The sequence below is a fragment of the Tiliqua scincoides genome, chromosome 2 (assembly GCF_035046505.1).
Source record: "Tiliqua scincoides isolate rTilSci1 chromosome 2, rTilSci1.hap2, whole genome shotgun sequence".
NCBI classification, from domain to species: Eukaryota; Metazoa; Chordata; class Lepidosauria; order Squamata; family Scincidae; genus Tiliqua; species Tiliqua scincoides.
In genome coordinates this window covers 16,188,113-16,212,112 of record NC_089822.1, presented here as the reverse complement: position 1 = coordinate 16,212,112, position 24,000 = coordinate 16,188,113, and the positions used below count along the sequence as shown (strand labels likewise).

General features: G+C 43.2%; 1 protein-coding gene across 2 annotated transcripts in view; it reads right to left on the bottom strand.

Moving 5' to 3' along the window:
- Positions 1-24,000, bottom strand: part of WDR70 (WD repeat domain 70) — a 136,408-nt gene that overhangs the window by 112,006 nt on the left and 402 nt on the right. The window contains exons 2-5 of one of the 2 annotated variants that reach the window (XM_066617367.1): positions 22,722-22,805; positions 20,998-21,106; positions 18,583-18,754; positions 1,397-1,456 (exon numbers count right to left, since the gene is read on the bottom strand). In XM_066617367.1, coding sequence (XP_066473464.1) covers positions 1,397-1,456; positions 18,583-18,754; positions 20,998-21,106; positions 22,722-22,805 — 425 coding nt within the window. The remainder of the gene's footprint in view (positions 1-1,396; positions 1,457-18,582; positions 18,755-20,997; positions 21,107-22,721; positions 22,806-24,000) is intronic. The other variant, XM_066617368.1, reaches the window with a different exon arrangement.

The following is a 24,000-nucleotide window of genomic DNA, read 5'->3' as shown; positions in this document are numbered from 1 at the left end:
TCAGGAAGGCTGGATGCAATATTGCTAACCTCAGATTTAGGTGAAATATCCCTCACAAAATGAAGTTATGACCAGTCTTTTAGTGGTCGGCACGCTTGACCATTCAGGGTCATTCACATTTGTCCACTGTGGCATGAAAGCCATGTCCCCACAATGCGCAATCCCACGGTGCTCCAAAAACATGTGTACAAACGTTTATGTGGTTTCCCTTCTGTTTCCATATCAGATACTAACTCCTTGACCTTTCCACTGCCTTGCCCCACGCTGTTTTCTAGCATTTGTTGCATCTTCGCCCATATCTACTGGTCCTCCAACTTCAGCCACCTGAATGTTGCTTGTTCTCTGTCACATGTAGATGCTCCAGTTTAGACCAAACCAAGAGACTCACTCTGTGTTCAATGTTTACTCTGCAGGGCTACAACTACTGTTCTCTCAAGGTCACGTGGTCACATAATCAAATCAGAGCCCCATGCAGCTTTCATGACAGTGCTCTGGAACTTGGCGATGACAATGATGTAATTACCAAGCACTGTGGAGCTGCACATCTCTGTTAGGGCACTGTGTAGCCCCCACAGAAATTATAGAGAACACTGGCTACAACTGTGCCATTATTCTATCACTATCCTTCAGTGATACCTCAGGAAGGGAAGCAAAGCAAAGAACAAGCGATTTCCAAAGCATGTGTCTGTGGATCAGACCAGGAATGGAGCAGATAACCTCCAGGTCAAGGATGCCTGCCACATAGGTTGTTCCCACAGAGAGTTGGCATGATGATAAAAATAATGCGGTTCCTATCACTATGATAGAATCTGGTCATTGACATGCTTTCCTGGTAGTATGAGATTGCACCACATCATAGAAAAGCAGTTTCCATATTAATTTCCATAACAGAGTCAGGATGGTGTAGCAGTTGTGGTGTTGAAACTAGACCTGGAAGATCCAGGTTCAAATTCCCACTCAACCATGAACCTTCCTGGGTGACCTTGGGCCAGTCACTATATCTCAGCCTAACCTACCTCACAGGGTTGGAATGAAGACAAAAGGAGAGAAGGAACTATATGCACTACTATGAGTTCAATGAAGGAAGGGTGGTATACAAAAACTGAAAAATAAATATTTCCAATTGCATCAGGGGGTTCATTCCCACTTACCAACAACTTACAGCATCTTTGTGCAGGAGACTGGTTTGGTTCCTTGCATTTAGTCTAGATATACATCTGAACATGCCTGAACTTCTAATCTATAAAGTCATGACAACTACATTCACGCACTTAAAATTGGGAATAGAACCAAGAACTGGTGGTTGTACTGAAGATTAACAAAATAGTAACGTCAAGCTTTGTACACAAAACCTTTTGGCATTGCGCTCCAAGAAGTAAGATGCCAAGACGCTTACTGTTTTTGTTCCATGATGCAGCGTAATTTCATGAGAGTCGGGAATCTTCTTGACAGGGTCCTACAAGAGGATGATATTGTTAAGAAAAATTTTCAGTATGCACATAAAACTCTGTTCAAGCATACTAAAGAGAGGTATAGACTAAAATATAGAAAAGGGGAAAACGAATCATCACTGAAGTTGAACCCCCCAATTTTTCCCTTGAAAAAGTTAGATTTTTCTCTCTGTAAATAATGAGAGCCTAGTTTTACTTTTTTTTTTTTTTTACAGCAGCAATAATTATATCAGCGAGCACCACAAAAATGCCTGTGGGAAAGTTGCATGCTGCTTACTTCAAAATAATTCCAACTAAGCAGTTTGCAAGCTGTTAAAACAAATCAATTTAGTAATTACAGGAATAGATCCTCTGGCTTTCTACGGTTAAAAACAAGCACACACCTTATTTGCAAGTATGACTTACATCAACCTAATTTACTATACCATCCAGATGCAGTCAAGTAAGTCTGAGGTATTCAATCTGTGTGTCAGGACTCCCTTGGGAGGTGAGACAAGCCCCCAGGACATCTCGAGGCATCTTGGGGAGAGAGGTGGCCGTAGCTGCTCAGCTCAGCTCAGTTGCTTTTTTTCTTGCTGCTTTACTGCAGCTGTGAACAAGGTGGGTGGGGCAGTGTGAGGTGGGGAGGGTGTGTGAAACATGGTGGGGGGAGGTGGTGGAGCCTCCCTGGCATCCGTATCAGGTTTACCTCTGGTGAGAGAGGTCAGCAGCCCAGACATTTCAGCTTCTGGCGTGGCATGCGCTTCCCTCCCCATCTGGAGAAGGCTTGCCAGCAATTGCACTGAGTGCCGTGCAGAGTGTGACTGCTTCCTTCTCAGTCCGGACAAGCTGGCCGGGCACTGCATGCGCTTCCCAGCTGAGTGTTCACCGCTGAATCTCGTTGCCAATCAGCCTTCTCTAGGTTTAGGCTTCTCTCCTGCTCCAGGAGGACCCGCCGGCAAGCACAGGGATCCTTGCTGCCTCACACTGAGCATTCTTGCTGGCTGCATCCTCCCCAGAGCAGGAGGGAAACCAAACCAAGAGGAGGTTGGCTGGGCAGGGAGAGGCTGCATCTCATCAGCGCAGAGCGTGCTCCTGGCAGGCTTCAAACTGGGAGGGAAGCCTGACCTAGAGAGAGCTCCACCAGTAAGTGAAGGCAGCGTAGCGCTTCCCTCCACTTGGGAAAGAGAGAGCCCAGCCTGCTCTTAGTGGGAGGGTGTCCAAATGCCACAGCCTGCATTCCTCCATCTTGCCTGGGGGGCACAGGGGTGGCATCTGCAAGTTGGGGTGTATGTGTGAGCATGCCCCCATCTACTTTGGGGGTGAGTTGTAATCTTGCTCTGTGTGGCTGCAATCCTTTCCACACTTTCCTGGTTGTAAGCCCCATTTACTCAAATGGAACTTACTTCTGAGTAGACCTACATAGACTTGGGGTCTGTGTCAGCTTAACCAAGGATCTTCACCTTTCTCTTTTTCCTCCCCCTTCAAAAAATAAAAAGCCACTCTTGATCAGTCAAGCTTTGTCTCCAAAAATTGATTAAAAAATAAAAATACCCATTCCTTTTCAGCCATCCCCCTTTTCCCTCCTGCCTCCTTTTGGGGGAGGGGGACTTCCCAAGTTGGCTGCTATAAGACAAAGGGCACAATCCTAGCTAGGTCTACTCAGAAGTAAGTCCCATTGTGTTCAATGGTACTTACTCCCAGGAAGGTGAGGTTAGGCTTGCAGCCAAACAGTCTCTGAGTCTCAGTTTCACATCAGTTTGCACTTAGCAGATACACACAAAACAAAGTCTTCCCTTCCCCCAACAAATTTCATCACTTCTCTCCCCCCCTTTCCAAAACCCTCCAGGTGTGCTGCTAACAAACTCAGAGCACAATCCTAACCAGGTCTACTCAGAAGTAAGTCATATTTTGTTCAATGAGGCTTACTCACAGGTAAGTGTGGTTAGGATTGCAGCCACACAAAGCAAGATTTGCTGAAGATTTGCAGCAGATTTGCTCTGCTGAAGATTTGGCTTCTCTTGTTTTTTTGTTTCTAGTGTATAATTATAACACCTTCACCCCCATTTTGGGGGTAACTGAGGTGAGATGATGTAATGGGGAGCCGTGGCCAATGGCCACAAGGATCAGGGGAGCCACGGGCCGGAAAAGTTTGAGAACCACTGAAGTAAGCTATTAGCCTGCTATGCTGTAAAATTTTTATCTGAAGTGAGAGCATAAGTAGGTAACAGCCATTAGAGAAACTATGACCAACTCCACTGTTGGAGTTGTTCCTAATAGCTGTTCCTAATAGCTATGTTACACTGCATTCTGGCATACTGCAATTTACTTACTAGATCACCTTCTACCAAAGGTTTTATCAGAGAATGGATGATCCACCAGCACACCCCCTTCAGTCCAATACAGTGGTTCCCAAACTTTTTTTATTGGTGACTCCCTTGCCCTACTGGGCCATTGGCCACAGCCCCCATATTAGGGTTACAATACTATACACATTGTAAAGGGTGGCAGGTTTTTTGCAAAGCATCTGCAGCTCCCCTGGCTGGTTTCTATGGCTCTCTAGGGAGCCATGGCTCACAGTTTGGGAACCACTGGTCTAAGAGAGACATATGTCTCTGTGACAAGGTTCCTTGCTGGGAACCAAAGACACAGGGAACATTTCAGGCCTTGTCTACACATGCAGCAGAAAGAGGAAGAAAGAACTGTAGAATCCTTGAAACAACCCTTTAAGTCCTCCAAAACTAGAAGAGCAGGTTGCTATCTCCTTTCAGAGGATTGGGGCATCTGTAAAGAGTGTCTGTTTGGTATGTGAGACTAGTGGCCCAATCCTATCCTTCTCTTTTCTGCCAATGCAACTGTGCAGAAAGGTGTGTATTTAGGAAGGAAAACAGAGCAAGGCTTTGGAGGAGAAAAAGGATTTAAATTCCTTTCCCTTCCATAGGTGCACCAACCTGCAATGGGTCTCCTTGGACCTATGCCAGCACAAGCTGCCTTGGGTGCCCTTTGGGGAGAAAGGCGGAATATAAATCAAATAAGTTCAAGGAGAGAAAAGGGGTGGGGAAGCTGTGGAAACGGAGGATAAGATCCACTGTGCAACACTGCCTCCAGATCCACCCCTCACAGCCTCTCTGTTCCTCCCCTTCCCCACCCAACTGGAGAAACAGGGCATGCCTTGTTCTGATCCACTGACCGGAATTGGCTGTTCTCTGGTATCAGCGATTCCCAACAAGCTCATCCCATCCTCTCATTTTGAAATGCGAAGGTTCATTCTATCCTCTCACTAAAAGACTATGTCCTTCCTCACCATGTATCAAAGTATTTACCTGACATGTAAGGGACTATGGTCTGCAGTGACTAGTTCTCAGTGGACTAGTACTAGAAGCTTCACATGTTACAGTGATGGAGGACAACCCACAATGTGGAGAGCTAAGGAAACAGGCAAACAGATCAGGCAGGATTTGGGGGAGGAGAAAACGCACAGATGGGCAGAAGGAATAAAAAAGAGCAAATTTGAGAAGCTTTCAATAGGTGATGTTGACCAGCAAGCCAGTAGCTTCTTCTTGGTTCCTTTTACAAGGAATGCCAAGCGGCTGGAGCCAAAGCCCAGAGAAACTGAAGTGGTTTCATAAGAACATTCAGGTAGGGCAAGGCAGAGGAGCAATTGCCAATATGAAGATCTATCAGTTGCTACTAGTTGTCACAATGGCTATGCACTACTTCCAGTTTTAGCATCAGTATGCCTCTGTATTAGCAGCTGCAGGGGAGCAGTGGTGGGAGGGAAGTATGCCCTTCTCTCCTGCTTAGAGGCAGCTGGTGGGCAACTGTGAATGCTGGGCTAGACGGGCATTTGGCTTGATCCAGCAGAACTTTTCTTATGACATGCAGGTATCAAATGGCATTGACAATTGTCACCTGCACAACACAAATTGTGCAAATTCACTCTTAGAATCCCAACAGCAAGTTGCTGGAAGTACTTTCTGGTGGGAGAACATTAGCTATGCTGTCCAAGGGATTCCAGAGTTTCAAACAGAACTGTTTAATCAAAACAAAAATTAAAGATAACAACCTTTGAAGAACATGTCTTGGCATAACATCTTTTAAAAATAGCCAAATATTTATGAAGTATCATTGTGACCCATTCCATTTTAGTAACTTTAAACTTCCAAAATTAAAGAATATACTATAAATATCTCAAAGTCATAACCAAAAAATGCCTATATATGAACACAAATCAGTTGCAAGTAGTGATCTTCCAGCAGTTTCATTCCAGGAGACTAGGAATAGCAGAGAAGAATATTTCATGTTCTCAAGGAAAACATTTACGTAGTACTGTATACTGCAAGGAGTGATGACTTCTGTGACAGAAGGTACTCCACACTCCTCTGAGCCTTGCCATAAGCCTGACTAATTGCTACAAGAAACTCTATTTATCCAGCTTAGAACTTCACGTTGCTGCTAGGACATGACTAATCTGGAGCTCCACGTACTACGAAGAATTTACTCGTACTGGTAGAATTTCAGTTACAATTCCAGACACTGCACTGTGTTATACCATACTTAGTTTGTAAGGAAGCACACCACACGCCTCCCTTCCCAATCATATCTAGTTCACAAATTTCTCACATGGGAGACAGCAGAAACCACTCTAGATCCAGGCTTAAGCACTGGGGAATTGGGCTATCCAAAGGAGGAATGTTGCCCCTTCATGCAATACTTATGGGTGAAATCAGTATGAAGAATTCCTTACTTCTGGTGGAATTTCAGACACGCTACCCAAATCCACTTCTCACAAAACACACAGGTCTGTATATGCACCCTGTTATTGCACACTCTAGTAACAATATTTCTCCTCCAACTCTGCTGTAATCAGGGCTGGCCATAGGAACTGTGGGGCCTGACACTGAACATTTTTGTGGATCCCCCACTTCCCCCAATTACTGGGACAAACTGCAGCAACAGGTGCGGGGGCAATGGTATCCTACACGTAGTGCAGCACCTGGAAGCAGATGGCAGAGGTGATGACATCACCATCAACTGCTTCCAGTTGGGGGGCATTTCGAGCCATTAGTACCCATGAGCAGGCAGGCAGGCCACACACAGCAATGCTCCACTCACTACACTCTGTAGCTGATTCTCCAGCATGGATCTTGCATGCTGGAGTGTTAGCTACAGAACGAGGGATTGGCTGCAGCTCTCCTCCCCAAGAGCATGGACCCCAATTCAATTCAATTGGCTGAATTGCCTTAAGGGAAGCCCTGAATTCTAGCAAGATTCTGCTGGAGAATTTTCCCATCCTAAACATAGCATACTGCATGCTTATAACTTCTTCATATGATATCAAGTATGATTAAGCCTCCAAATATGAGAAGGAGTGAACCAAAAGATCAGAGTCTAATCTGACATCACAGAGCAAGGCCACAAAACAACCTCCAGAGAGAAGTCTGCTTATAATTCAGATCATAGTATGTCTAAGTAGAGAGCAGGTGTCAGTACTACAAAAGTGCCTGCTGGGTAATTAGCACCTCAAGCAAGTGAGCCAAGTCATATGGTATAGCAGAAAGTAACACAGGGTATACTTTCTGCCATCTTCATATGTTCAAGCACCTATCCTTTTTGATAGATTTTATGAACGTAAATCAGTTGCACCCCTCAGCTTGAGATCTTACACTTATATCAGAGGTTCCCAAACCGGGGCGTTGTAATGCCCCAGTCAGGGATACCATGTCTCTGCCCCTTTAAGGGGAGGGGAGATGTCAAAGGCACAATTGCACTGCTGCCAGGGCCAAAAGGGTTTTTTTTTTTTTTATTAAACTTACTTCTGGCAGTGCAGGCCTACCTAGGGGTGCAGGAAGCCCGTGGAACATAAGAACAGCCCCACTGGATCAGGCCATAGGCCCATCTAGTCAAACTTCATGTATCTCACAGCGTCCCACCAAATGCCCCAGGGAGCACACCAGATAAGGTTCCCCAAGGTGCCCCAGGAAGCACACCTCTACAGGGTTCCCCAAGCCTCAGAATAGATAAAATTGGTTATTGCAATCCACTTCCAGTTTTGCGATAGCAAACTGGAAGTGGGTCGCGCTCTCTATTTTTAGTTATTCCGTGGCTTGGGGAGACCTGCAGGGGGTTCACAGTCTCTCTGCACTCCTTGGAGGGCTGGTGCTGCCAAGGGTAAGCAAAAAAACCCTTTTGACCATGACAGTGGTGTTACTGTGGCAATCGTGCCATTGCCTTAACCCCTCCCCCATAGGCACTTACAGCAATTTCCAAACTCCCAGAGTTTACATCATGATTGAAAAGTGGTACAATATATAAATAATTTTTGTAGTGAAAAAAATGAGACATTTCTAGAACACTTTCAAATGCTGAGTGTGCTTTGAAAACATATGACATTCTTTGTTTTTAACAGGGCTGCAATGCTTTGCCATTTGTTCAATTAAACCTTTAGAAATGGTGCCTCTCTGGTTAAACAGCAAATTTTACAAAATCAGTCATTTTAGACAGAGGTGCTTACAAAAAAAAGGTGCCATTTTAGAAGAGGCATCCACCTACTCTAATATACCGGAAGAAATGTCTCTATTAGGATGGCAATCAGAATATATATAATCAGATCAACTAGGTTCTTGACTAGGGTTGACATCCCTAGTTTTTATGCTGTACTAGTCCCAGCAGGCTAAATTCTAGAAAAGGCATTTCCCACTGAGAGAAAAAGAGAAACATCTTTTCTGAAATGGCACCTGCCACCCTTAATTTTTATATTTTATTTTATTAAAAATCACAATTTTTAAAAAATGTTATCTACTGCCTTATTACTTAGAGGAAACTTTTAAATAAATCATAATGCTTTGAGATGATTGATACACCGAATTAACTGGCTAAGCACATCAGCTCTAACTGAAACAGACAGTATTAATGTAGTTTAATTCATCCAGTAAAATATCAAAGCCAAACAGATATAAACTGCAAATTCTTTAAACCTTTCTGTTAGGTATTCCAAAACCTTAGGAAAAGTTACAACATGCCAAACTTACTGCAGGAAGGAAGGAAGGTCAATTTTATATGGAGCATGTACAGCTGGTTCCAATCCTATTACTGTTTTGATTAGTAATTCTCCCATGCCACCCATAAATTGTCTTCAGTACACATTAATATGTAAGCCATATTATGAACTGTCATGTAACAGCACATTTTTAGGTAATGGGATAGGACAATAAATTGTTAAGTGACTAAAAAGTATGCCTGTATAAAGGGAAACTGTTGCTATACACACATAAGTGCCAAGCTTCACACCAATTCTTCTTTTGCAAATTAGATGTCCAACGAATCTGCTGCTAGGGACTGGACTCTCCTCAATCACAGAATAATGATGTGGAATTACACTACATCTTCAGAAAGGTGAAACTTTGCTTTGGCACACAGCACACAGGGAAGAGATTCTACTGCTTTTCAGGAAAATTTAAACAAAATAAGGGGGTTTACTTTTCTTCATTTTATCACCAAAGTAAAAACATTTAAATACATTTCTTTTTAAATAAAGAGGGCTCAGTTGAGACTCAGATACTATAGCCACTTTGCAAGTGGTCTATAAGCAGCCCAGAACAGACTCTTCACTTTTCTCCCACTTCGCCGTCTACCGGATGACAGAACTGATAAAGCTATGAAAGGCAAAACGAGGTTGCTCCTTACAACCTTCAGAGCGGCAAACAAAACAGTCCCCACAGCTCGTGAATGAGGCTGGGGGAGGACACGACTAGAGTCAATTAAGGATGAAATTGGGGTGAGAAGTGTCAGTAGTGAGCAGGTAGCAGAACCTTTAAAAAAATGTGGGCTTTGTTTTTCTGCAGGTTTATCAGAAATTTCTAACACTCTAGTTCAGACACAACTTTTTTAAAAAGGGGAGGAGGAAGGCTGAGAGGCTCTGTGAGGGGACATTTCTCACATCACCCCCCCTGCCCAGCAGCCCTATGGGAGCGCTTCCTCCCTCCCCTGTCTGGGGTAAGGCGGGCAGCTCACATGCAGTGTGAGATTGCGGCATGTGGGCAGGCACAGCGAAGCTGCTGCTGCAGGCTTTGGGGTGCCAGCCCTGCTCTTGGTGCTGGTCCTGCCTTATCAAGAAGTCTCATTAAAGTCAATGGGGCTTACTCCCAGGAAAGTGTGGATAGGGTTGGACTGCCAGACCCCAAATTTGCGATAAATAAGTGGGTTTTGGGTTGCAGTTTGGGCACTCGGTCTCTAAAAGGTTAGCCATCACTGTCCCTTTCATTGTCCCCAACAAACATTCCCTTTCATTGAGGAGGCCTCGACAACTGCTTTCCCATAGCAGGATAAATTATGTGCCCCATTTGCACTGCTGCATCAGTGCTGGAAAACTGGATAAGAGTGGGCACTAAGTTAGTTTTGATCTGGTTTAGACACATTTCATGTATACAGGACACATATCCTTTATCCATGGGCTCGGCATCTGAGGATTGAGCATCAGAGGGTCGTCGTCTTTGGGTATCAGACGTCGCCAACATGAACTAGAAGTGACTTCTGGTTGTGTCTGGGAGGCCTTCTGAGGTGGCTGGGAGGCTGGTGTTAAGAACGTAAGAACAGCCCCACTGGATCAGGCCATAGGCCCATCTAGTCCAGCTTCCTGTATCTCACAGAGGCCCACCAAATGCCTCAGGGAGCACACCAGATAACAAGAGACCTCATCCTGGTGCCCTCCCTTGCATCTGGCATTCTGCCATAGCCCATTTCTAAAATCAGGAGGTTGCACATACACATCATGGCTTGTAACCCGTAATGGATTTTTCCTCCAGAAACTTGTCCAATCCCCTTTTAAAGGCATCCAGGCCAGACGCCATCACCACATCCTGTGGTAAGGAGTTCCACAGACCAACCACATGCTGAGTAAAGAAATATTTTCTTTTGTCAGTTCTAACTCTCCCAACACTCAATTTTAGTGGATGTCTTCAATTTTAGTAGTGTTCTGGTGTTATGTGAGAGTGTAAAGAGCATCTCTCTATCCACTCTGTCCATCCCCTGCATAATTTTGTATGTCTCAATCCTGTCCCCCCTAAGGCGCCTCTTTTCTAGGCTGAAGAGGCCCAAACACCATAGCCTTTACTCATAAGGAAGGTGCCCCAGCCCAGTAATCATCTTAGTAGCTCTCTTTTGCACCTTTTCCCACTATGTCTTTTTTGAGATGCGGCGACCAGAACTGGACACAATACTCCAGGTGTGGCCTTACCATAGATTTGTACAACAGCATTATAATATTAGCTGTTTTGTTCTCAATACCTTTTCTAATGATCCCAAGCATAGAATTGGCCTTCTTTACTGCCGCCGCACATTGAGTTGACACTATCATCGACCTGTCCACCACCACCCCAAGATCTCTCTCCTGATCTGTCACAGACAGCTCAGAACCCATCAGCCTATATGTGAAGTTTTGATTTTTTGCCCCAATGTGCATGACCTTACACTTACTGACATTGAAGCGCATCTGCCATTTTGCTGCCCATTCTGCCAGTCTGGAGAGATCCTTCTGGAGCTCCTCACAATCACTTCTGGTCTTCACCAATCAGAAAAGTTTGGTGTCATCTGCAAACTTTGCCACCTCACTGCTCACCTCTGTCTCCAGGTCATTTATGAAAAGGTTGAAAAGCACCGGTCCCAGGACAGATCCTTGGGGTACACTGCTTTTCACTTCTCTCCATTGTGAAAATTTCCCATTGACACCCACTCTCTGTTTCCTGGTCTTCAACCAGTTCTCAATCCATGAGAGGACCTGTCCTCTAATTCCCTGACTGTGGAGTTTTTTTAGTAGCCTTTGGTGGGGGACCGTGTCGAACGCCTTCTGAAAGTCCAGATATATAATGTCTGCGGGTTCTCCCGCATCCACATGCCTGTTGACATTTTCAAAGAATTCTATACGGTTCATGAGGCAAGACTTACCCTTACAGAAGACATGCTGATTCGCCCTCAGCAAGGCCTGGTCATCTATGTGTTTTGAGATTCTAAAGGTGTTACCTTAGGAGGGTCTCTAATGAGGCCTTTAGGTAAGTTTTTGTGGCACCAGTGCTCTGGCTGCCTACAGATTTCAGCATCTGTGGTATCCATGGGGAGCTGTGGAACCAATCCCCCGCAGATACCAAAAGCCCACTGTATCTATAACGATTATAATCTGTAAGAAAATAACTGAAATTAAAGTTGTTGTTTTTATGCCTCCTTCCTCTAAGACACTAATAACATGCAAACATCCAGATCCCTCCCAGAGATGTTTTCAAAATAACCGTATAGATTATTTCCTTCTTTTCTGAAAAATCAGATTTCTCAAATTCTTCAAAAGTCTGCTTTAATGTGTGTGATCATGAAGCAGTGCGTTTGGCCTTTCTTATTTAAATGTACGGTATACAGCAGGGGTGGGCAAAAGGATCCTGGACCTTTAACACTTGGAGAGAGAATTTCAGCAGGTACAGCTTGTCATCTGTGAGATGACAAGCTGCACTTGCTGAAATTCCCTCTTCTATACAATTGTTAAAGGTCCAGGATCCCTAAAGTTGAAAGTTTGCCCACCGCTGTGTCATGAATATGTACATGTTAGGCCTAAGTTAGCATGTGGAGCCTGAACCAAACTAAGTCAGTAAGGGAGAAGTGGCTAGCAGTTCCCAGCTGCAAGAATGTGAGTAAATAAGCAAGAATTACAACCCCTTGGAATGTTTAACACCTTAGTAGACAGAGACATGCCTGATCAAGCGGAATGGAATGCAGCTATGGATCTCCAGTTGGGAGGGGTAAAGAACTATGAGGGGCTAGCAAACAGGCCAACTTTAAGAAAGTTTTGTCCTCAAAGTTTCTGATTGGACAATCTAAGTATGAAGTTACCTCAGCACGAATAGCATAAGAAGTATAATAATGAGTGCCCCAAGGGGTGTGTGTGTTCCTTCTTGAACAGAGTTTTGGGTGCAACATCCTGCACGCTGCGAGCTCCATTGTCTACCATGGGCACCTGCCCTCATAGGTAGCCTTGGGGCTAAAAGATCAACAAGAGTAACAGGTGAGAGATAGGGATTAATAGCCAGCTAGCTTTATTATTTTATTGCTGATATGTTTCCTACATGTTTATGCCTCTAGCATTTGCTGCCTTACTGTAACTTTATGTAACCTTATGTACTTAATAAACTAAAATCTCTTTTACTAAGTTGTTTCATTGCCTGTTGGGGACAAAGGTTCAGAATCCTACCTAGCCATTCAGCAAGTTGTCAAGTGCTCATTGAGGTCTAGTAACTTGAGGACTGAAGCTTTAACTAGTAACTGAGGGTCTCAGTGTCCCTAGACTGAGGCACTGGCACGTACAGGGTGGTGGCAGTACTACTGGATGGGGGGGGGGGTCTTGAGGGCTTTAGGGTTCGAGAACCAAGAATTCTGAGCACTCCAAACCCCCCTATGTTTGCGACACACTGGTATATAGTATCATGCCTGTCAGTAGTTAAGGAGACTATTTTTCATTACCCACAACATTAATAGATACAAGACCATTTTCAGCTAAAATTAGAACAAACGCAACATTTTACAAAATAGAGATATCATGCCTTTGGGTATCATGTCACACTTATACTAAAAATATATATATACTGCACTCCTCCTCTGAAGAGCAGCTTAGATTAATCTTATTAATATTAGTAGATTCCCCAACAGTATCCCACTGAGACAGCCTAGACAGCCAAACCTGCTTTAATAGTGCTAATAATTATATAAACACCTTGAATTAAATGTTCCTCATCCAATATTTCAGTCAGTCTTACAACAGTCTTATAAGATAGGTATCATTAAACATCTACTGCAGGTGAAAGTACATAAGGTTGAGAAAAAAACAGCTTATCTAAGCTCATATAATGGGTGGGTAGCCAAGGAGAGATCTGAACCAGAAACTCCATTGTTTAGCTCAATCTCATACAGCCCAATTCTATATTGTATGTCTTTACTTGGAAAACCCACCGAGTTCATAGACTGTATCCATCCATCCAACCATCTGTGACACATGCCCTTCTGCCAGCACCACTATTCTGTTTGGCCTCCTGGTATTCCAAGTTATCCAAGCATTTCAAACTCAATGATTAGCTTGTAAACCAGCTCAGCTTCCTTTCAAAAAGGCCAGTCGAGTGTCGTCTGTGTTTCACTCCAAGTTCTTTATCTCTACAAATACCGTTTCAATGAGAACAATGACCTCAGTTCAGTTATGTTATCCAGGACTATATTACCAAGCACTGTTGTGTCTTCAGTTCTGCTAAAGTTTTGAATGCTTGGATATGGCTTGGTCCTTTTGATGAGTGATAAGAGACGGCAGATGCAGGATTAACAAATGTATTTATACTCTATACGCACTGATATTTGGTTCTAGGATCACTGCATACCAACCTTAGTTCAGGACCTACAATACTCACATGTGCACCAATCACCCCCTTCCATTGCTACTATTCCCTAACAGGGTGACACCCTACTAGTAAACTCAACAGGCATCTCATGCTGGCATGCATTTTGGCACATCAGCTTTGTTGCTAGATTTGGCAATCTCTTAATTCCCCCATCGCTTTGGGGTCCCACTTCCCCATAAATGGAAGCCCTCCATTTTAATCGTCACAAAATGATTCCTTGACCTTGTGCACCAGGAACTCAGCTGTGAATCAGGGACAAATGCAAAGTTCCATCTTTTCTGTGGTGGACCATGTGCCCCTCTTCCACTGACTATAGGAAGGAATGGACCAAAGAAACTAAGGCTGCAATCCTATCCACGCTTACCTGGGAGTAAGCCCCACTCAGTATAGTAAGACTTCTGGGTAGACATGCACAGGCTTGGACTATCACCATTCAGTTTTTGTTTGAGCTAGAAAAGCAGAGGAATTTGAAATGAGAGCTTCAGCAGAATGCTAGGATTGTCTTAGGACCCCAGTAAGGTGATTGACTGATAGTAGAGGTGGATGTGTGTGCGGACTGATCTAGAACACAAGTGTCCCTACAGTAAGGAAACAAATGATGGAACCTTCTGAGAAAGTACTATACAGAAAGATGCGTGAACTTTTCTCTCCTGAGGCACTCTATAACTAAACCTGAGGTTCCCAAACTGAGGCATCACAATGCCCCAGCCAGGGAAGCCATGTCTCTGCCCCCCAAGGGGCAGGGGGAGAGCAACGATAGTGACACAATTGCTGTGACTGCACTGCTGCTGAGGGTAAAGAAGCTGTTTAGACTTACTCGAGGCAGCGCTAGTCTCTGGGGAGGGGGGGATCGGACAACCTGCAGACCCCTCTGCATGGCTTCCCATATCTCCAAACTTCTGAAAATAGGAAAAACAGGCACTTCTGGTTTCGCTAACTTCACCCCTCCCCCGCAGGAACTTACATCAGTTCCCAAACTCTCCCAGAGTTTCTCTCCCAAATAACTAAAGGTTGCTTCAGGTCTATATTCTCTGATTGTTTTTCACTTTAGAGGGATAACCACTATCCATGCTAGATCTTACTGTCATTACACACCCACTGAGTTCAGGGAGAAGCTCTCATGGGTCAACTGCAAAGGAGCTGGCCCAATCTGGAGTAATACTGATACTGAACAATCCACTCTGATACCCTAGAGAAATCTGAACATGCATTGTTCAGGTCTCCCTCTTCTGTTACCTCACTGGCTGAATTCGAACATACATGTAATTTTGCTTCCAAATTCCCTTATTTCAAGCTCATTACATCTTAAAAATAAGGACTAAACGAAATGCACCTACCCTGATTTTGAGCAATGGGCCATTTTCTATTATTTTTCCTTGAAATAACTTACTATTAAACTTCAATTCCATGGATAATAACAGACTTTCAACATAGAATACATAAGTTTCATTAAACTTTTGCTCTGAACTATCAGTGTGTGCTATCAAGGCAAGTCTTTATTATGCTATTTTGACAGAGTTGCAATTATTTAGGAAAACATGGAACCTCAAGGAAAATGAATAAAGCCCTATGAACTGCACGGGAGCATTTACTCACAAGTAAATGAACATGCTTCAGTTCATTTTGAAGGGCAGGCTGAGGAAGAGGCATGTGAGAATGGTCCAATCTATTGAGACATGGAGCTCCACAAATGCTCCATAAGGCAGTCCGTCATCCGTTCCCCCCACCACCACCACCATAGTAAAAAGGATAAAATCAGAGGCTTCAGTGGCTGGTCAAGCATAATTTTTGTTTTTAGTCTAGACGCCATCTCAACTACCACCAGTGGTACAAGTAACACTGACTGAGATACACTGGTCAGGCTTTGCACACAGAAAGTCCCAAGTTTAATCTTCAGCATCTCCACATGTTGAAGATTAAACTTGGGACCTTCTGGGTGCAAACCTTCTGTTCACATATGGGTTCGGAAGACTCTGCCTGGAGCACTACAAAGCCTTCCAGACAGATACTGAGCTAGATGGGCCAATGGTGTGACTCTGCACAAAGCAGCTTCTCACGTTCCTTTAACACAGCAACCTTAAACAAGTTTAAGAAACTCACCTCCCACTTCAATGGAACTTCCGCCCTTGTAAGAGAATTTCAGCCAAAACCTGCTTAAATTCAGTATTTTCAGGCACAATACTTACATACTACAAGCATTTATCCTCAAAGGTTATTGGGGGGAAAAAATGAAGCCAGAACCTCACACAATACTAGTGTTCTAAAGTGTCTGCCTAAAGAACCGCTGAAAGGTTCACATGCAATTCAATCAACTAACAGTAACAATGAATTTGTTTTTTAAAAAAACCGTCATTCTCAACTTTATGACTGCTGCGTTCCTTTGGAGAAAGCAATTTTGTACAACTTGAGAAAGGAAGTTAAAATGCTATTTTAGCTAGTATGGTTTTTAATATTCCTAGCTTTAAAAAAATTAGTGAGTTGTATCCTAATGACCACATGCAGAAATAAGGTGGCAGCTTGTGCTATTTTGCAAGCAGTTGTGTAACAGCGTGCAGAAAAAAAATTACACAATAGTGAGGACAACTGAATGCATGACAACTTATTGCACTTGTTGCAGCTAAATTGAGGTTCCACTTATTTTTCTGTGTGCCAGAATCTTGCGCTGTCACTTCTGCATGCATAATTCCACTTGCAGGAGCAGAGGAATAACTCAGGATACAATCCACTTTATAAGGTTGTGAAGATTCCAGACACATTCAAATACTCCTGAAGATATGGGTTAGACGGCTAATTTGAGAGATTTTTGTGTAAATTCCAAAAAAAAAAATTAGGATGAAAAAAGAAAAATACTCTTAATTCAAATATTATCACTTAACAGTTAAAACTCAATACAAATCTTTTCTAACCTTTAAATCAAAATCAGTACTCCTCAAAGATGCAAACATTTGTTTAATACTTTGAACAATAATTCAAAACAACTGTTACGTTGCTATGGCTATCCCAACAACACATTATATGGAAATAATGTAAGGATTACTTCAAAACAAAGCTCCCATGGCATGTTGTCAAGACCCTTTGAAAAATGACACAGTCTTAGATGAATATCCTTTGACTGTCAGCTCCTTTCTCCTGACTTGTCTTCAGGGAGAGATCAGGAAAAGTGCCAAGTTCATGCACTGTCTCCTCCTGCCCCTCCTTGCTGGGGAAAAAAATGAATAGAACCAGGAGACCCTGCTGTTAGGGAGAAATACCTTATTGAAATTCTTAAAATCTGAGGTTTGTCTTATAATACTGAATGAAGGCCCTAGCAACCAGTTGCATTACGGACGAGGGGCTTCATCATGCACTAATCACTTTCTCAGCTTTCGACTGATGAATTTTTCCACTCTAACAGTGATCCATCCCCAGATTCAGCAATTATTACCATTTTTCCTTTAGTTGGATCACTCTAGTCCCTGGTCACGCAAAACTAGGAACTAGGATATCTTGCTGATATCCTATCTGCTGCTAGATAGCTCCCTTGCTCTAATTTCAAAACAATTATAAAGATCAGATGCATCCCTTTTAACTGAACATTTTTCTGCAGTACTTCCTTCTAAGACTATTCATCCATTGATTTAGAACATCTTTGAACAACTAAATAGCATAGCCCTAACTAATTGGTCAGATTTTTTGTGTTTGTTTAATAGCATATAAAAATGCAGGTGCCAAACTTTAGAGAGGCATTCCTTCTTACATGGAAAAGAACAATGCTCTTCTAAGCATATGGCTCCTATGACATGCATACGTATCACCTAGAAACAAAATATGCTTTCTTTAGAACAAGTTTCTTATATGCATATTTCTTATGCATGTTGACAGAGAAGTAGGCATGTCCTACTATGTTTACTGAGACTTACTCCCAGGTAAGCACTGCTGCCTTAGGTTACAATCCTTTCTACACTTATCTGGGAGTACATTCACTTGAAGTCAAAGGGACTTATGTCTAAGTAGACATGCATAGGATTGTGTTATTACGTAGATGCCCCATTCCTATTCCTATTTTCCTTTTGGCTTAGAGGACTTCAACTTCATCCTTCAGCATCCATTCCCATCAAAATTATTCTCGTCTAGTAGGATTATTCAAATACCATTATGCGGAAGATTCAAAATAAAAAATATGTATATTTTTTAATCATTCAAGGTAAATTTCATGTTTTCAGCAGAATTAACTTCAGGTAGTTTTGAATTATAAGAAAGAAATCTTCAAAAAGTCATTCATAAAGTGAAATGAAAGCTGACATTGCTCGCACACTTAGAGGCACCATCATCACTACAACAGCTTGCCAAGAAGTGTAACCTTTTTGCTGCAGCCACCTATGAGAAGTCCTTTCTTCGCTTCCCTGCACTGTAACCCTCAGCCATACTGTTACTGGCAGAATATCAATAAAGGGCTGCCTGGAGAACTGAGCATGTTTCTTTCCCTCTGCAAAGCCCTGCCCACTTAATACTCAGACTGAATGCAGCAAAGGGGCACTAAAGTGTGCATTATTACAATAGTCTAAAATGGTCTTGACATTAGCACAAACAATCAAAGGCAGTGAGGCAAAGGTTTCATCAGTCTGTCAGTATGGCTTCAACTGGCTTAAAACAGTGTTCAAAATAGCTGCTTTACAGTGAACCCCTCAAAGACAGTAACTGGAACACACCACACTAGAGACATGTAAAATGTTGAAAAATGGAAAACTGACCTCATCTTCTTCCTGTGTGTCATCCTCCTCCTCATCACTGTCCTTGTACCCAGGAGGGAGAGGTGGACCAATGAGTTCATCGTCAGAATCTTCCACTGACCCTTGGGGTGGCAGAGGTGGACCAATCAGTCCTTCATCTGAACTATCTTCACTGTCACTACTACCCGAACTGCTATGTTAAAAGAATTGCAAGAAGTATTATTATTTATTAACAATATTTATATAGCGCTTTTCAACAGAAAGTTCACAAAGTGCTTTACAGCGAAAATCAAACAAAAGCGTATATCTCATTCACAGCTCCCTTCTCCACAATAAATGTATTATTAGCTGAAATCATGAACTGACCCTTCTCTCTCCAACGTAGCCATTCACATGGTGGTGTATAATGGAGAACACCATGTCTGAGGCTGGCAGTGCCTAAAGGGCCTTTTCGGGGCATTGTGGGCTGTTTGATGGCCCCCTGCCCTCAATACTGCCAGAGGAGAGCAATAATGACAGAGCACTGGCCATGAAGGCATCATGGAGCAAGTGAAGTCATTCTGTTGGAAAGCAAACGTCTCCTTCAAAGTCTTGGTTTTCTTGCCCAGCACTGTTATTGCAAGGAAGGAGTGTAGTAATTATGCAGAAGCACGCTTAAGCTTTAGCGAACATGGCAACCTGCAAGCACACTTGCCCCCCACTTGAGGCAAACCTTGAGCTGGCCCTGTTCATGAAGCTAAGAGCTAAAGCCTGTAAACAGGATGAGATACCAGAAGAAGCGGTGAGACTTCAGGAACATTGTTATCTAGGAATGTTATTGTCAACAAGCTGTATTGCGCAGAGGGGGAAAAAAATAAAAGCAGGCTGCTGGCTTGTAAGAACAGCTTGTTCCCTGCACTCAATCTTAAACCCTGACTCCGACTCCTGATTGCCCCTCGGACCCCTCACTGCTACATCTGTCATTGCTACAAGGTGACCAGATTTTGAGGCGCTACTCAGGCAAGATGTCCTCAGTGGGGCTGTTTAATATTGGCGAGGCTTTAATATTGGTGAGGTTCAGAACCAACTAAAGGCAAGTAGGCAAGTTGATGGTGACGGTTAATCCTCCTTCTTGCCACTTACTCACCTCTGCCATGGTGGTGGAGAAGCCAATTGAAAAAATGATGAAAAAGAGAAACAACTGGAGCAGTGGCTACCAACTACTTGTCCTCCACTACTATAAAGGGTAACAGTCCCAGATGCTGCTCCTTCAACTCATTGCTACTGCTTGGCTGCCCTCTGTTACAGTGAGAGTGGGGAGGTGAACAAATGCATGGCAAGAAAGAGGAGAAATAACAATATCTAAATGCCTGATTAAAGCTGCTGTGTTGTACTAGCTTTGCCAACAGAAACTACTGCATGCACACAGAATATCCCATAACAGAAAACACTGGTAAACCAAAATAAAACAGTTCTTCATTGGTTTACTTTAATATTAACATTTCACATTCATGTACTCCCTTTTAAAAACTGTGTTCATGCTCCCTCTGTAGGTTATGCATGCAACCAAGCATGTTTGTTTATAGTTAGCAATTACTTTCAAAGCTGCAACTAAATACTATGCTTAAAAACAGCAGAAACATTTCTCTTGCAGAAATTGTATCATTTTAATGCATTTTTGAGTAGTTCATACAGAGTTGCTCTTTTTCCCCAACAAGGCCTGCTTTTTTCTTTTTATTTGATTCTATTTAAATAACTCTTTCTTATTTTAAGCAATTGCATTCTAGATGAAAACAGATGCTTTTTAAAAACCTAGTACTCCTCTACTCTGTCTCATTACCTTTACCGTTTAGTTTTTTAAAAATTATAGCCTGCTTTTCAGTGTAGCCCTCCCACAAAGCAACACATAATCATGTTTCTAAGAAAAATTCATTTCCAGAAACATTATTAAAAGAATGGCACACAACAACTAATGACACTAGAGACAAATAAAAATAATCATTTAGGGACACAAAGTGATCCATATTCAAAGTCCATCTACACAAGGCATTCTTTGCTAACACACGAAAGATTAAAAGGGGCTACATGGGCCTCATGAAGAACAACCAAGAAGGTGCCAAAACCAAGAAGGCCTGTGTACCCACTAATCATACTTCAGAAAGAGGGATGGGGAGCAAGATCTCCCTAGCAGATCAAAAAGCATGCAGGATCGTACTGGACCAGGTGGTCTTTAAACTACTGTGGATCCAGGGAAGTTGATCCCTAGATCAACTAGATCAGTTGACAGCATTTAAAAATAAAGCATTGTCACTGCCATTTAAGGGCTACTGAAACACAATAAAAAAAATTCTTAGAAGGTAAGAAATATTCTGTCAGGGCACCCTTACCTTAGAAGATAAGAAGCACCTGAAGGATGAGAAGGTCATTTTCTAACTTAAAATTACAAGGCTGATTTACCTGGAAGGTGTACTTTCTACTGGACGCGAGACTGCCGCTCTTGAATCAACACCATCACTTTGGCTTCCCAATTCTTTTTCTTTCTGGGCGGCCTCATTCTCCCTCTCTTCTGAATTTAGAAAATGAATGTGGTTACACAGGGAACAAGATCTGGTGCTTGCCTGGTTCACAAATTCCAGGCAGATGTTTCACAAGGTAAAACAGGACAGTGCAACTTATTGCACATTTACATATTGACTTTCCAGCAATGTGGTACTGAAAACAGCTTACAGAGTAGTTTTATGAAACAGTTTAAAATTAAATGTGGATCCCCCAAACCTGCAGCTTCCATGTAGGGCACCTCCCTTGGAAATGGTCTCAAGGGAGGGGTTCACACTGTCCTCAACTCCCCTTGATAGGGGGCTGGGGCCGGCAATGGGATCCTCCTCATTGAGAAGCTCTTGTCTGATCCCGACAGGAAGGTTGGGGGCCTGAAACCTGAGTCTCTCTTTCTGTACGTTTGATGTCTGATTATCTAACTGGCATTTTGTTAACCAATGTCTCCACCCGCCTGAGGTGGCAAGCTGAGATGCAGGTTAACCAAGTTTCCTGTTTAACAAGCTGCCCACCCGCCTCCCAGCCTCTTCCCTCACTGACCAGTCAGGACTCCCACTGCTGTGCTGCTTCCCCCTCCTTCCTTCCTCACAAGGGCCCTCTAGGAATGGAGACTCTACTTGTGAGGAAGGAAGGAGGGGATAGCAGTACAACAGAGGGAACCTTGTCCAGTAAGTAAGGAGCAGAAACAGCCAGGTTTGTAAAAACTTTGTTAATCAATATTTTTGGTTAACTGTCAACTCCTGTTGCCCATAGATCCTAGTTAACAAAACTTTTACTGTACTTTCATGATAAGTACAAATACACATGACATTAAATAAAAAACCTGTTATCTCATCCACTTGGAAAACCTTGTGTTACTAACACAGAAAAAAGTTCTGTCTTTACAGCTCAACGACAGGCAAGGAGCAGGGAGCACAACTGCCAATAGCTAAACTTGCCATCACACTATGTTGCCTGATACATTTACTTTCATACGCACATGGTGCTGGGTGCATGCCATGAATCTCATGGCAGTGTGCTCATGTTGTTGATACGAAAGCATCAGGGACACAGGGGAAAGGCTGAAAAGTTCATCAGTTCCCTGCACCCTCATCAGGTGAAAACAGCCGAATACACCTCTCTTGAATCAGGGATGGACCATCAAAAGACTTTTCACAATTTGTGATTTGCTACCATTGAAAATTTTAATCTAAAAGTCACTCGTTGGCAACCTTCAGTCTCGAAAGACTATGGTATGGCGCTCTGAATGGTGGTTCTGGAACAGCGTCTGGTGTGGCTGAAAAGGCCAATTCGGGAGTGACAATCCCTTCCACACTGGGAGCAAGTGCAGTCTGTCCCTGGCCTGTCTCCCTGGCTATGGGCCTTCCTTCTTTGCCTCAGACTGTTGGCCAAGTGTCTCTTCAAACTGGGAACGGCCATGCTGCACAGCCTGCCTCCAAGCAGGCCGCTCAGAGGCCAGGGTTTCCCACTTGTTGAGGTCCACTCCTAAGGCCTTCAGATCCCTCTTGCAGATGTCCTTGTATCGCAGCTGTGGTCTACCTGTAGGGCGCCTTCCTTGCACGAGTTCTCCATAGAGGAGATCAAGAGGAACACAAATCAAACCCCTGGTATGAAATTGTCTGCCTTACCCAGAGTCTTTCTACTTCTTTCCACAGCAGTTCTTCGAGTTTGTTCAAACATTGCATTGAAGTCGAAAGTTCGAGCTTTCTTTCCTAGTGATAAGAAGGACAGAGACTGGTTTCACAAGATGTCACGTTTACGTGAAAAGGGAGGGAAAAACAACTCTGAGCAACTTATCAAAACACAAAGACAGTACGAAAATCTGTGATAACGAGGTGACTTACTTTCATAAAATAAATTTATATGAGGTGCCTTACTTTCATAAAATAAATTTACATGAGGTGTCTTACTTTCATAAAATAAACTTACATAACTACAGTCTCATGCTTAAGACATGCTTGTCAACAAGCTTATTCCTTTATATGCTCAATACTTATTCCTTCATAAGCTTCATATAATAGGATACTAAAAAGTTTCATCTTTCGCTCATCAAAAGCAAAGGCACACACAATACGGCCTCACAAACGTCATGTTCAGTCTTAGCTTCCTTGTAATTTATGCTGTAACTTCATGCTGAAAAAAGAACTCACATAAATGTGATTTCTGTGCATGAACTCAGGCACCTCTAGTTTTAAAAGATACTACTGACCAAAGGCATCTGCCTTCTGGTGTTTTGCTGAAGGATGGCCAATATATGCAGTAACTAACTAAATAAATAGGAACAACCAGTGTTTATAGAGCACTGAAGTACTTCACATACCAGACAGACAGGGAGAGATGGTGTGCAGGAGGTTTCACGTATTAAAAATTGATCACTCGTACGATTTTGTAGTAGAGTAAGAAATGTCGTTTGAGATCTCCACACTTGCCATGTTTTTTAATTGTGCGTATGTTTGTGCACTTTGTGTTTGTTTTTAACAAAATTAAAAAGCATCAAAAATTAAAAAATATTGTTCACTTGTGTTGAATAAAGTGGCCCAAGTGAAAGCCAAGCTGCAGCCTGCTGTCTTCACTGTGGAGTGTGAAGGTGAACAGAATGCCAGATGCAGGGCAAGTGTCTTGTGTGCTCCCTGAGGCAGCTGGTGGGCCGCTGTGGGCTGCAAGAAGCTGCAACTGTGGGCTGCAAGAAGCTGGACTAGGTGGACCCTGGGCCTGGTCCAGCGGGGCTCTTCTTATGCTCTTATGTCGCACAGAAGCTGTTCCTGACAAGGCTACCACGGGGAGCAGGACAGGCGAGAAGACAGGCCGTCTGGCCGCCCTGCTCCGGAACCCCAAGCAGGGCCTTCCCCGCGTCTGAGGCCAGCCGGGGAGGCTGGCGGCTGAGAAGACCCCGCACAGCCCCTGCGC